Source organism: Accipiter gentilis, chromosome 26 (assembly GCF_929443795.1).
Source record: "Accipiter gentilis chromosome 26, bAccGen1.1, whole genome shotgun sequence".
In the NCBI taxonomy this organism is placed as follows: Eukaryota; Metazoa; Chordata; class Aves; order Accipitriformes; family Accipitridae; genus Astur; species Astur gentilis.
The window spans coordinates 11,524,417-11,536,227 of record NC_064905.1 but is presented as its reverse complement, the minus strand read 5'-3'; the positions used below and the strand labels follow the sequence as shown (position 1 = coordinate 11,536,227).

General features: G+C 51.4%; 1 protein-coding gene across 1 annotated transcript; it reads left to right on the top strand.

Annotated features, from left to right (window-relative positions):
• Positions 1 to 7,000: 7,000 nt before the first annotated feature.
• Positions 7,001 to 9,710, top strand: DUSP1 (dual specificity phosphatase 1). Its single transcript, XM_049829259.1, has 4 exons — positions 7,001 to 7,504; positions 7,685 to 7,833; positions 7,938 to 8,157; positions 8,668 to 9,710. Exons 1-4 carry the CDS (start codon positions 7,135 to 7,137, stop codon positions 9,036 to 9,038), a joined length of 1,110 nt encoding a protein of 369 aa, XP_049685216.1. The 5' UTR covers positions 7,001 to 7,134; the 3' UTR covers positions 9,039 to 9,710.
• Positions 9,711 to 11,811: the final 2,101 nt, after the last annotated feature.

Here is an 11,811-nt window from a genome sequence, read left to right as displayed (position 1 = left end):
AAGCTCCTACTAAGAAAGCACAGAAAAAGATGCATGAATTAAAAAGGGACTCAGATGGAGCATGTGCAATGCAATATCCACTGGAATTTCTTTGTGCTTTGTTTCCCTTACAAGTTTCTTTATTTTAGTACATCCTCTTATGAAGTGTCACTCTTGGGTCTCCACACTGAGTTACTCCATAGGCCAAGAATGTGGGAATCGTGCCTTTTGATAACAGAAACCTCACATTATTTCAGACAGTTTACAATTGCTTTTGCTGTTACATCCTCTCCTTCCGTCCCCTCAGCAAATAACCCCTTTCAATGCCATCAGATGGTGAGACTCATTTAGACCTGGAGGATGGTAAGAATGGTGCAGATGAGCAGCGTGAGTACACCGGGAGAGCCTGCCTTCTGGTCCTTAATTCCTGCACTTAGCACGGGACTTCAGGAGGACGCAGAAGTACCTCTCTGTCATCTCTGCAGCTTTCAGCCCTGACAGTCCTAGAGAAGTCCAAGCTGCCTACATCCACGCAAAGTTATTCTTGAGTTGGGAGCAGTTAGTATGTGCGGGGACTCTGAGCACAAAATTCTTTCCCACTGTAGCTGGTTGCACTGGCTTTACAGTCCCTTGCGCCGACAAGCTGGTGGGAAGAGATGTAGCTATAGCTAATGGAGAACAGGTTTGTGCTGCCTCCAGGACAGGTAACAAGATGTCAGATTCCAGCTGTGACCCTTCCAGCTCTGCTCCATCCTAATAGGCACAAGCCAGAGTAATTCCAGGCTCAAAATCAGCCCCTCTGCCCTTCTGTTGGTTACTGTATGCCATGTACATTTATGAAGCCTTCATGTCCCTTTAAAGATAAGGAAAACAGCAGAACAACATACAAATGGCAGTACCTCAGCAGCTCTTATCTCAATCTTTATGAGAGCGGATGGTTCTGGGAATATGAAGCTCACACATAGTCACTGCGCCCACAAAACACTGACATCACATGACTAGCAATAAACCCAGCTCTCATGTTTCTGGATAGGAGAGCACGCCTCTCCCTCCTTCTTGGTGCAAGGTACGTCATTTGTTTTCTATTCAAGTTCACCCTCCTCCCACGGAAGCCTTGCCTTACCATACTAGCCATTAGAGGATGTTATTGAGAAAATACACATTCGAGCAGTAGGAAGAATAATTTCCCATAAGTATATTTTATTATATATCTAATACCTTTCATCTTGAAATATGAGAACTTTACAAATACAGTGATTTTATTGAATAAATACCCTTATGCCTAGCGCATGGCATGATTCATAGCAGATTAATAGAGGCAATTAAATGTAAGATTAAATTGCCTAAACCATTTGCCCTGCTAAGCTGATCCCAGTGCTGTGAACTGTATCAGTGCCACTAATTCCCAGAGATTTTCCATTGGAGGCAGGTATTTAATGATTTTGAATATCAAATCCATGGTATCCCAGACTGGCTGTCTAATGCCTGTAATCATGTTAAAACGCAGCACTAAGCAACTTGCCCGAGGCAGCTCGGTGAGTCACTGGAAGAGAAAGCAGAACTCCTGACTTGCATTAGCTGCTCAAGCAGACATGGAGCCACTTGCAAAATTATGACGGGGGACTGTCCACGCTGCAGACTTCGCAAGTGTCTTGCGTTTCAGGCCATGAGATGCCGTGTGTCGGGCCCTGTGACAGGCACACACACACGTATGGGGTCATACGGTGCCAGGCGTGCTGTCTGGGCGCCTTGGGTCGTGTAACCGAGCGGCAGATGCAGAGCTGAAGGCAAGCCCCCAGAGCTGAAGGCGAGCCCCCAGCTGCAGCGCGGGGCTGGCTCCGGGGGCTGTCACTTCTTGGAGCTGGCAGCGCGTGGCATGCTGCCCGCGGCATCACGAAGCGACGGGGAGCTCATGGCCCTGCATTAAAAATACGGCAGAGAAAGGCTCGCGGTGAGGAGCCTGGAGTCCAGGGAGTGACCATTACGGTCCACGCGTGTGCAGGAAAGGCACCCACTGCTGCCAGCGCCCGCGTCCCCCCACCTCTGCCCAGAGCCCTGGGAGCCGGAGGCAGCGAGCAGTGCGGGGCGGGCAGGTGAACAGTGAGTTGAGAATTCCTTAGGCAGGGCTGGGAGAAAGGGGCTTTCCTTATTCCTCAGTGTACCTCTGTATCCAGGATGTGTCCTCAGTCGAAATACCCGAGCCGCTCCGCCAACTCTTTTCCACTCAGCAAGAAATAGTTACACATTGGATGTGGCACACAGAAATAAGGCTGTACCGGTTTTTCCAGCCTGTCCCTCTGGGAGTGAGACCCCAGCCCAGAGCTGGTTTTCATGCTGTTGGGACCAAACCTTCTGCCTCCCCATTACCCCACCTCATCAACTCCAACTTGAAGAATCTGAGGCAGTCTGAGCTCAGCCAAGCGCTGGCAAAAGGGTTAAATCTCAGGATTTAAATGCATAAAAAGTAATGTTTTCATTATAGTATGAGTCATCAGTAATTCTATATTGTTTATGTTCTGTTTATTGTAACGTTTCATTGCTGAATCCTTTTCTTTGTCTACCTTCTTTCTTTTCTTTCTTTTCTTTTTCTTTTTTCCTTCCTTCCTTCCTTCTTTCCTTCCTTCCTTCCTTCCTTCCTTCCTTCCTTCCTTCCTTCCTTCCCTCCTTCTTTCTTTCTTTTTCTTTCTCTCTCTCCCCCCCATCTTTCCTTTCTTTTTCTTTCTGTTTCTTGTGAATCTGTGTCTCTGTAAAACCTGTCCAAATATTTACAAAAGGAAACGCTGGGTTGTGAAACTGAATTCGGAGAAAATGTTACACATGCTGAAGAAATGCATCCAGCACCATTTCCAGATGTTCCCACATGCATTTTTGTTCTGTGGCTCAAGCTTTGAGGCTTGATCCTTCATATCTTTATTCAGACAAAACTTGCAGTGAGGGCAGTGAGACCCAGGCTTAGGTCAGGTCCAATGGTGCTGTAATTCTAGCTTCGCTGGAACGGTTCAGGACAGATTTTGGCCATGAATGACTAATTAAAACGCCTGAATAACCAGTATGACTGGGTAACTGGTTTGTGCAATGGGCCAGTTCCAGGCCAGTGGTTATCTACACTTGTTACCAAGTTGCTAACAAATTGGCATCAGTGTCACTCAAGGCAGAAGCTGTCTGCAGCCCTCTATTACCCTCTGAGATAAACATCAACCAGGTTGCACTGGGAGACCCGCAGCCTCTGGAGAAAGCCAGCCAGGTCTCCGGTCCCGCTGAGACAAAGACAAGATGCTCAGCTGCGACGTGGTGAAATTGCCATGAAGTAATTTTCCCAAGAAGTCCCTAATGCCATGAGTGAGGGCTCACGCTCATGGGGCTCTCCTCTTGTTATGAACTTGTACGTATTTTGGCAGAGCAACGTGGGAACTGTTAAAGCCCGGGGGAAAAGGGGGCCAAATGCCGGCAGTGGGTCCCATCTGCTCAAATCAAAGCATCACCTCCCACCCCCACACTTCATGCTCTTGTTTCTATTATTACCCTTACAATGACATTGTGGCCCAAGTGCAAACACGGATTGTTTTGGAGGAAGGGGTTAATTTTGTATTTCCTGGCTTTTGTTAAGACAGGAAATCTAACCCTTAAGAAAGTCATTCAGGTCTGAGTGAGCTCCTAAAAGCCATTTCAGCCCTGTTTTGTATTTTCCTTTCTTTCATTCTTATGGCAGGTTTATTTAAGAAAAGAAAACAAAAATAGAGTAAAGTAAGGAAATAGCTAGTCCAGGATTATAAGTGATTAAGTACACACTGCCACATGTGATGAATTTTTTTCTTCCTGATTTGCACTGGGTGTAAACAAGACCAGATTCAAACGTCTCATAATTACATAAGTCCATCGAAGAGCAATTATCATTGTTGCGGAGGCAAATTCCCTTTGCGCAAAGGCCTCAGCTGGATGTCTTCCCTGCACTGTCTCAGAGCAGCCAAGGTCCATGGTGTCTGGCCCATATTTAAAGTTCGTAGGATGCTGGTTAACATCACAGCTGGGAAGGTGGTTGTCATTGAGAGCACATTCTCATTTAGCGGTGCAGATGTCAGACATAGCAATTTCTTTAAACACGGCAAAAATTGAGGTTGCCAAACTGGAGGAAAAAAATCTCGGTCTTTTAGCTTTGTTTTCCATGTGGGACACTGAGAAGAGTTTGGGACAACGAGAGAAAAGACTGTCCGTGGCACAGGGATACCTGTGTCTGTGAGCCAAGGCTGGCTGTTCCCACTAACGAGGCACGTGGCACAGCACCATTGAAAATACTGCTTTCCATTAAAGCGTTCGAGTGAAGCCTCTCAACCCACGCTCCTGCTCCTGGAACGCACAAGGCTTTGGGCTAGTTGGAGGAGCTCGACATCCTGATCAAGCCCCCTGGGAGAAGGATGTTCCCAGCCCCTAACCCCGCAGCACTTCTCCGCTTAGGCTGAGCAGAGTCCTTGTCTCTTCTGTGCTCCTGCCCAGCGGTGCCTTAAATCACTTCTGCATCGCACTCCAAAGGAGGAAAGTGAAGGGGTTCCTGGACATAGACTTACAGAAAGGTCAGCGTCTGAGGTCCATATCCAAAGGATGACATTTCCTTTAGGAAAAGGTGACGAATCAAGTCCTGTCTTGTGGCCATCTGCTATACCGGTTTCTGCTGCAAAAAGCTGACGAGCAATGGATCATTGATAATTCCTGCCGTTCGGCTCCTTAGAAAAATCTGTGTAGGTTGGTGTTTGACGGATGACATGCAAGGTCACCAGAGCTTGGCCATGGCATGGTGTGGCCGTGACATCACGTCTCGTGAGGAGTTGGCTCAGAGCCCATCAGAGGAGGGCAGGCGGGTCCGCTGCTGCCTGCGGTGTGGCCCGTGCTCCCTGCTCGCCTCCCATGCGCTCGAGGTGCGGAGGGACGTGTGTCACCCGCCCGACCGGTGGGCCCTGTGATTCACATCCAGCGATCCGCTGTGGATGGCTGCGGGGTCCCAGTAACAGAGTGGGTGATGGTGTGGTTGAGCGGAGTCATTTCCCAGCACTGAAGTGTATGAGTGTTTCTCTCACAATCTGTTTCCAACCCACTGTTGAAAGAACAACAATAAATAAATGGAATGAAAAGTGCAATCCCATGTTTATTTTTAAGGAATGTGTTGAAAAAACAGATTCGCTTTGAGGCTGCAGTTCTGGCAAAAACCCCACTGCTCCGCAGAGCAGAGACAATCCCGTGATAAGTGGGTGAGCTGGAGCTGGCACTCACCCGCCCGTACCCCTCCCCACGTCCCAGACTCCCGGCCACCCATGGGAGCCTGGAAAGCCCTAGAGCTCTCGGCCAGATGGGTTCAGAAGAAGGTCTGGGCTGGTAAAAGACTGAGGGACACTGGTGGGGGAGAAGATGGAAAATTTAAGAAGAGTGATGGTGGGCAGGCAGTCCACGAGGCTGGTGGGGCAGGACGGTGGAGAGGAGCCCTGGTGTGAGGGGGTGGATGGAGAGGTGTCCTCCGAAAGGAGCAGCTGAAGAAGCGAAGTGAAAACACAAAGCTGCTGAAAGGGGTGAGGAAGGAGCAGCGCAGCTGGGGCGGACAGCGCGGGGGGAAGAGGAATTGCTGGGAAAGGGCTGGGGGAAAAGGGCTGAAGCGGGAGGAGGTGCTGGGGGGCAGCAGTGGCTGGGGGCAGCGAGTGGCCGGGAGCTGGTGGAGCCAGGGAGGCATCACGGGGAGGCAGGGGAAGTGGAATCAACACTGACTGGAAGCCCTGAGTAAGAAACACCCGAGTGTCTTGATGGAAGGCGGTCGCCCACAGGGAAGAGAAAACTTTTGGGAAGTGCTGATGCACTACCAAGGGGGAAAAAAAAAAGAGAGCTCCCACTACTCCACTGCCAGTTACTGGGCAGCCCCAACTTCTGGGGGTGTTGTCAGTGGGGAAAATGAACTTTGCGTGGGCTGCAGATCTACTACATTTTTTTCCTTACACATAAAACATGATAGGAACGGCTCTCAAATATGTTTACATTATAAATATATACACATATATATGTATACACATTAATATTTATGTGTAGGTATGTCTGTACATGTATATATGTCTATGCGTGAATACAAATACACGTATGTGTATGCTCATCTCTTTATACGTATGTTTTAGGAGAATAAGCATGCCTGCACCCAAGGCTCCACATCCCCCCGCACTGCTGCTCCAGCAGCTGCCATCCCCAGCAACGCTCTGGTTTCTGTGGGAAGCGGGGGAGCGTCCAGTGCTGGAGGGGGGACAGACCAAGGCTTCCCCAGCCTAAGGGATGGGGGATGGGCGGCGACGAGGTGGCCCAGCTCCACGCACCCGTGCTGGGAGCGGTGGGCGCAGGGCTGGGGACGTGTGTTGGGGCGGATAGGTGTGTACGAGGGGGGTGTGCGCGCGCCTGTTTGTCGGTGTGTGTATGTCTGGGGGGGTGCGTATGGGTGCGCATCTCTGTGTTTGTGTACGTACGTGTATGTGGATGTGCATGCACGCGTGTGTGTGTGCATATATAGGTATGCTGATGTGTGTGTTTATATATGTATGTATGTGCGTGTCTGTAGGCAAGCGTGCGTGTGCATGCCGGCACCCGTCTGTGTTTCTGTGTGTGTGTAGATCCAAGTGTGTAGGCAAGTGCTCGTGTGTGCATAGGCGTGTGTCCATCTATACGCGTGTATACACGTGTATGAGCTCGTGCGTGTAGTAGGCGAGCGTATGTGAGCGTGGACGTGGACGTGTGTGCGTGTCGTGTATGTATATGTGTATGTCTGTGTGCGCGCGGATGCATCTGCGGGGGGAGGGGGGGGGTGCGTGCCCACCCGTCGCTGTGTGTCCCTGGCTCTGCGCGGCCCCGCGGGCGCGCTCCGGCGGCCCATGACGTCATGCCGGCGGGGCTGGGCGCGCCCCTGCTGGCGCGCCGCCAGGTGACGTCTTCGCGGGCGCCCACGTGACCCGGCCCCATTGAGAAAACGCCGGCCCGGCGGCGCGGCCCTATATAAGGGCGGGCGCGGGCGTGCGGGGCCGGACTGGGGCGCGCGGCGCTTGCGATTCCGCGGCACCCCGGCACCTCCGGCGCCTTCCTCCTCTCTCCAGCCTCCTCCTCCTCCTCCTCCTCCTCTCCCTTCCCTCGGCCGCAGCCGCCATGGTCAACCTGCGGGTGTGCGCGCTGGAGTGCGAGGCGCTGCGGGGGCTGCTGCAGGAGCGCGCCGCGCAGTGCCTCGTCCTCGACTGCCGCTCCTTCTTCTCCTTCAACGCGGCGCACATCCGCGGCTCCTGCAACGTGCGCCTCAGCACCATCGTCCGCCGCCGCGCCAAGGGCGCCCTGGCCCTGGAGCACGTCGTCCCCAACGAGGAGCTCCGCGCCCGCCTGCGCCAGGGGCTGGTCCACACCGTGGTGCTGCTGGACGAGCGCAGCGCCGACCTGGAGCTGCCCAAGCGCGACAGCACGCTGCTGCTGGCCCTCGGCACCCTCTGCAGGGAGGCCCGCGGCGCCCGCATCTGCTTCCTCAAGGGTGAGTGAGCGGCCCCGGCCCCGGGGCCGCCCCGAACCCCCCCTCCCCGCCGGAGGGGCGGCGGGAGCGGCGCGCAGCCGGCCCGGCGGTGCCGCCCGCGGGGCCCCGCTCGCTCCCCGCGCCGGCCGCGCAGCGCTCACCCGGCGCCCCTCTCCTTCCCTCTGCCCCCCCCCCCCGCAGGAGGTTACGAAGCTTTCTCGTCCGCCTGCTCCGAGCTCTGCACCAAGCCGGCCGCCCCCACCGGCCTCAGCCTGCCCCTGAGCGCCAGCAGCGCGCCCGGCAGCGCCGACTCGGGGTGCAGCTCCTGCGGCACCCCCCTCTACGACCAGGTGAGCTGGGGGGGGGGGGCGAGCGGGGCGGTGGGCTTCTTCGCCGGGCTCTTTGCGATCCGCCGAGCGAAGCCAACCGCTTCTCCGCCCTCTTTCTCCTTTAGGGTGGGCCCGTGGAAATCCTGCCGTTCCTCTACTTGGGCAGCGCTTACCATGCCTCCCGAAAGGACATGCTGGATGCTTTGGGGATCACGGCGTTAATCAACGTCTCGGCCAACTGCCCCAACCACTTTGAAGGGCACTACCAGTATAAAAGCATCCCCGTGGAGGACAACCACAAGGCGGATATCAGCTCCTGGTTTAACGAGGCCATTGATTTCATAGGTAAATGAGTTCTCCTTACGAGTCTGTTCTCCTTCTGGGGTAACGTACCCAGGGAAGTGGTTTTGGGGCGTTATTTTCCCCAGTAAACCCTACATTTGAGATGGGGGAATTTCATTCTGTTGGGGAGATGTACGCGGGGAGCGCTCCCTTTAATTTTATTTTACTCGAAGGAATAATCTTAGCTTCGCAAAGCTGTTTGAAATCAAGAGGCATTGGTCTTGCAGAAAAGAGCTAGGGAATTTAAGCGGATCGGTGTTAAAGTAATCTGGCGAGACTGCTAAAGTGACCTGGAGGAGCTATTAGTATAATTGGAATTGGAGCCCAGAATGAAAATAGCTAGACTGCTGGTTCCCTCGGGACAAAGGCTCTCTTTGTCTCAGAAGCACGGGGTGCACCTATTAGGCTGAGGAAGGGATGGATTAAAGAAATGTAAAGCAGCAGCAGCCTGTGCTTTCCCACCTCGGGAAGCAGTGGGACTTGTTTGCTAACTGTGTATTTTAACTCTTTCAGACTCCGTTAAAAACGATGGAGGAAGGGTATTTGTGCACTGCCAGGCTGGCATTTCCCGGTCGGCGACCATCTGCCTCGCCTATCTCATGAGGACCAACAGAGTCAAACTGGATGAAGCCTTTGAGTTTGTGAAGCAGAGAAGAAGCATCATCTCCCCGAACTTCAGCTTCATGGGGCAGCTGCTTCAGTTTGAGTCGCAGGTCCTTGCCCCCAACTGCTCAGCAGAAGCTGGTAGCCCTGCTATGTCAGTATTGGACAGAGGAGCATCGACCACCACGGTCTTTAACTTTCCAGTCTCCATCCCTGTTCATACCTCGTCCAGTGCTCTAAGCTATCTTCAGAGCCCCATCACCACTTCCCCGAGCTGCTGAAAACTGGGTGAAAATAGGGTCAGAACTCGGACTACTGTCTCAGAAGTGCAATAACTACAGGCACAGTGTCATCAGCCGCTAGTGTTTTTGTGGGGAACCATCCGTGCATCCTGGAACAGTGTCATAAACGGAGAGGAGCTCACCAGAGAACTCGGTGTTACTGACTTTTCTGCTGACTTTTAAAGCCAATACCTGGATGTCTACACAGAGATCAAAGGACACTGTCTCTTCCTGAGCTGTTTCTCCTTGTCTTCTGTCTGTCCTAAGCCTGCTCCATGTTTAGTAGCATGCTCACCAGTATTCCCATTCCTGGACACTTTGGGCAACACTGATGCTGTCCCCTTTTATATGACAGTCCTATTTATTTATTTTTACGTCAGTGCATTGGGGTTTTTGCCTTCACAAACCTAAAGTTTCATTTCTAGAGAAACAAAATACCTCAGTATTTTTTGGTACTGTAATCCTGTGTGTGTATATATGTCAGCTCTTCTTGTTTCCCAAGCACTGACGTGAAAGCACCAGGCGAGTGCTTTTTTTGAGTTGCCAAGGGTTGTATGTTTGCTGATTTATTTATGATGTGAAATAATATATTTCTTCTTCTGAAGACATAGTTTTGTTACATGATTATAACTTTTTTATACAAACAGAATAAATTATGATATTTCTATTGAAGTGGATGATACATTCTTTAAAATCTTGCATTTTACAGTCCCCAAACTAATGTGGAAGCTCCCAGCTGAAGAGCTATAAGAGAAGTCTGAATTGTCAACTGCTGACATCAGATCTTGACCGAACCAGATAGAAAAATGGGTTTAAACAACATAATTGACCAGCAACTACTGCTGCTTCTTAACCTGAGCCTTTCTTTGTCCCCATTTAATTAGATGCAGTGGCAGAGAGCCAAGGCTGGCTTCTCAGCTGCAAGGTGGATTTGGCTGCAGTGATGGCCACAGTGCTGTAACAGTTTGAACCAGCTGAGACTTGGGCACAGGGCTACAGTAAAATGAAAATAGTCCCTCCTGGGAAGGAAGAAGCTTCCTTATTGCTTGTTTACTTTTAATGCTTCAAAGGTTAAGTCTAAAAATTAACCTGTTGGTAACAGATCTCCAATGGTTGTGAGTTTGTGCCAAGGTGTTTTCTTTTTCTGTCCCACCCACTTGATTGCTTTTTGCAACTCAAACTGCCTCTGATGCCTGGAGTGAAGTGTTTGGTTTGCTGGGCTATCTCTGTAAACAAACCAGGGCATAACGAGAGATCAGGTAACCAACAAGTCACTTGTTTTCTTACCCAGACCCAAATAAATTCTTCTCCCTCTGCAGATGCTCACTGGAGTGACTTTTATCTGGCATTTCAGTTGAGGCAATGAAAAGAGTTTTAGGTAGTGTATCAAAAGTCAGGCAGGGAAGCTCTAACAGCCCGGCACTCCTGGCAGCTCACGGGCAGGAGCTGCAGGGTGAAGGTGATGGGCAGCAAACGGTGCAGGGTTAATGCTGTGTGGTGTGACCGAACTGCACGTCTTTCTCCGTGGGCTGTGTGGGGCAGGAGGTGTATGGGGGGGAGCAGTGTTGCTGTGACATACCCTTCCCGGGGGAAGCTGATGTGGAAGAGACGCAGCTGGAAGCTTGCTTTCCTAGGCAGGGTAGTAATACTGGTAACAGGGAGATGGATGCTGGGGGAGCACTAGGACTAGGACATCGGGTGTCCTATACCCAGTCCGGAAGGGAGCCACCAGTCCTTGCATCTCTGATATTCAGGGAGTCAGAGCCTACTTCTGCCCCATCAAAAATTATTTTGCTTGGGCAGATACAGCAAGTTATGGCTCCTTGTGTAAAATCAAGGCATTTCAACAGTTACAGTCCTAAGCTTATAGATGGGGCGTTTTTTCAGTGTAAAGCAGCTGTGCTCTTGTCACGTAACTGGAGACAAGCAAAGCACCACAGACTCCTGCTGAAATCCTGCGAGTTACCTGGAGTATTAATGGTGCTAAAATCCAGGACTCTCCTCCTGGGAGAAGGTGCCCTTGAAGGACGGGGATGATGCACTGCTGCGCCTGAAATTCTTCCGTGAGAGCTATCCCTCTGACGCAGTCCTGTCGTCAGCACTACACGTCAGCCATCGCCAAGCTTCAACCTGACACCAAGGGATAAAAAAAAAATGGAGCAGCTAAAAGGCGGAGAGATCCCTGGGCACTAAGAAATGAAGTTAGAAACCCTTATTTTCCTAATGTGTGTTTGAACCTCAAAGTGAATATTCCTCCCCAAAGTCTGTCCCATGCTGCAAATCCTGCAAAACCCCTTTGTCCATGGAAAGTCCCTTGGCAGGTTGTGCTGCTCCGTGGGATTGCACCTACTGCTGCTCTCCCTGTAAAGCATGCAAGGCTGTTTCTGAATATGTGAGCCTTTTTACACCTGCAGTAAACAGTGGAACAAACTTTCACCTTCAAAGCAAAGCAGAGCTTGTTCAGTGGAAAAATACAACCTTGGCAGCCCTGGCCATGCTACTGATAAAAAAAAAATCCTGCCTGTTAATCACAATTCAAACAGAAATCCGCTCCCCGTCAGCCAGGGGAGCTTGTTTATGTGTTTCTTGGAACAATAAAACTCATTACCTGGCAGCCGATCAGCTTTTATAACCTAAGCAGGCACCTGACAGAGGGGTGCAAAAGAGAGCTGCTTCAGCACAAAGCCCGTTGCGGAAAAGCCAGCCAGCGACAGCAGGGCTTTGGTCCCGGCGAGGCACCGACGTGCACTTCCAGCTCTGTGGACATGCGATG

Bases quoted from the DNA above. Each gene is read 5' to 3' on its own strand.
- DUSP1 (XM_049829259.1), top strand. From the start codon at position 7,135: ATGGTCAACCTGCGGGTGTGCGCGCTGGAGTGCGAGGCGCTGCGGGGG. The intron at 7,834-7,937 runs GTGAGCTGGGGG...TTTCTCCTTTAG, and splicing joins GCACCCCCCTCTACGACCAG to GGTGGGCCCGTGGAAATCCT. The intron at 8,158-8,667 runs GTAAATGAGTTC...TAACTCTTTCAG, and splicing joins CGAGGCCATTGATTTCATAG to ACTCCGTTAAAAACGATGGA.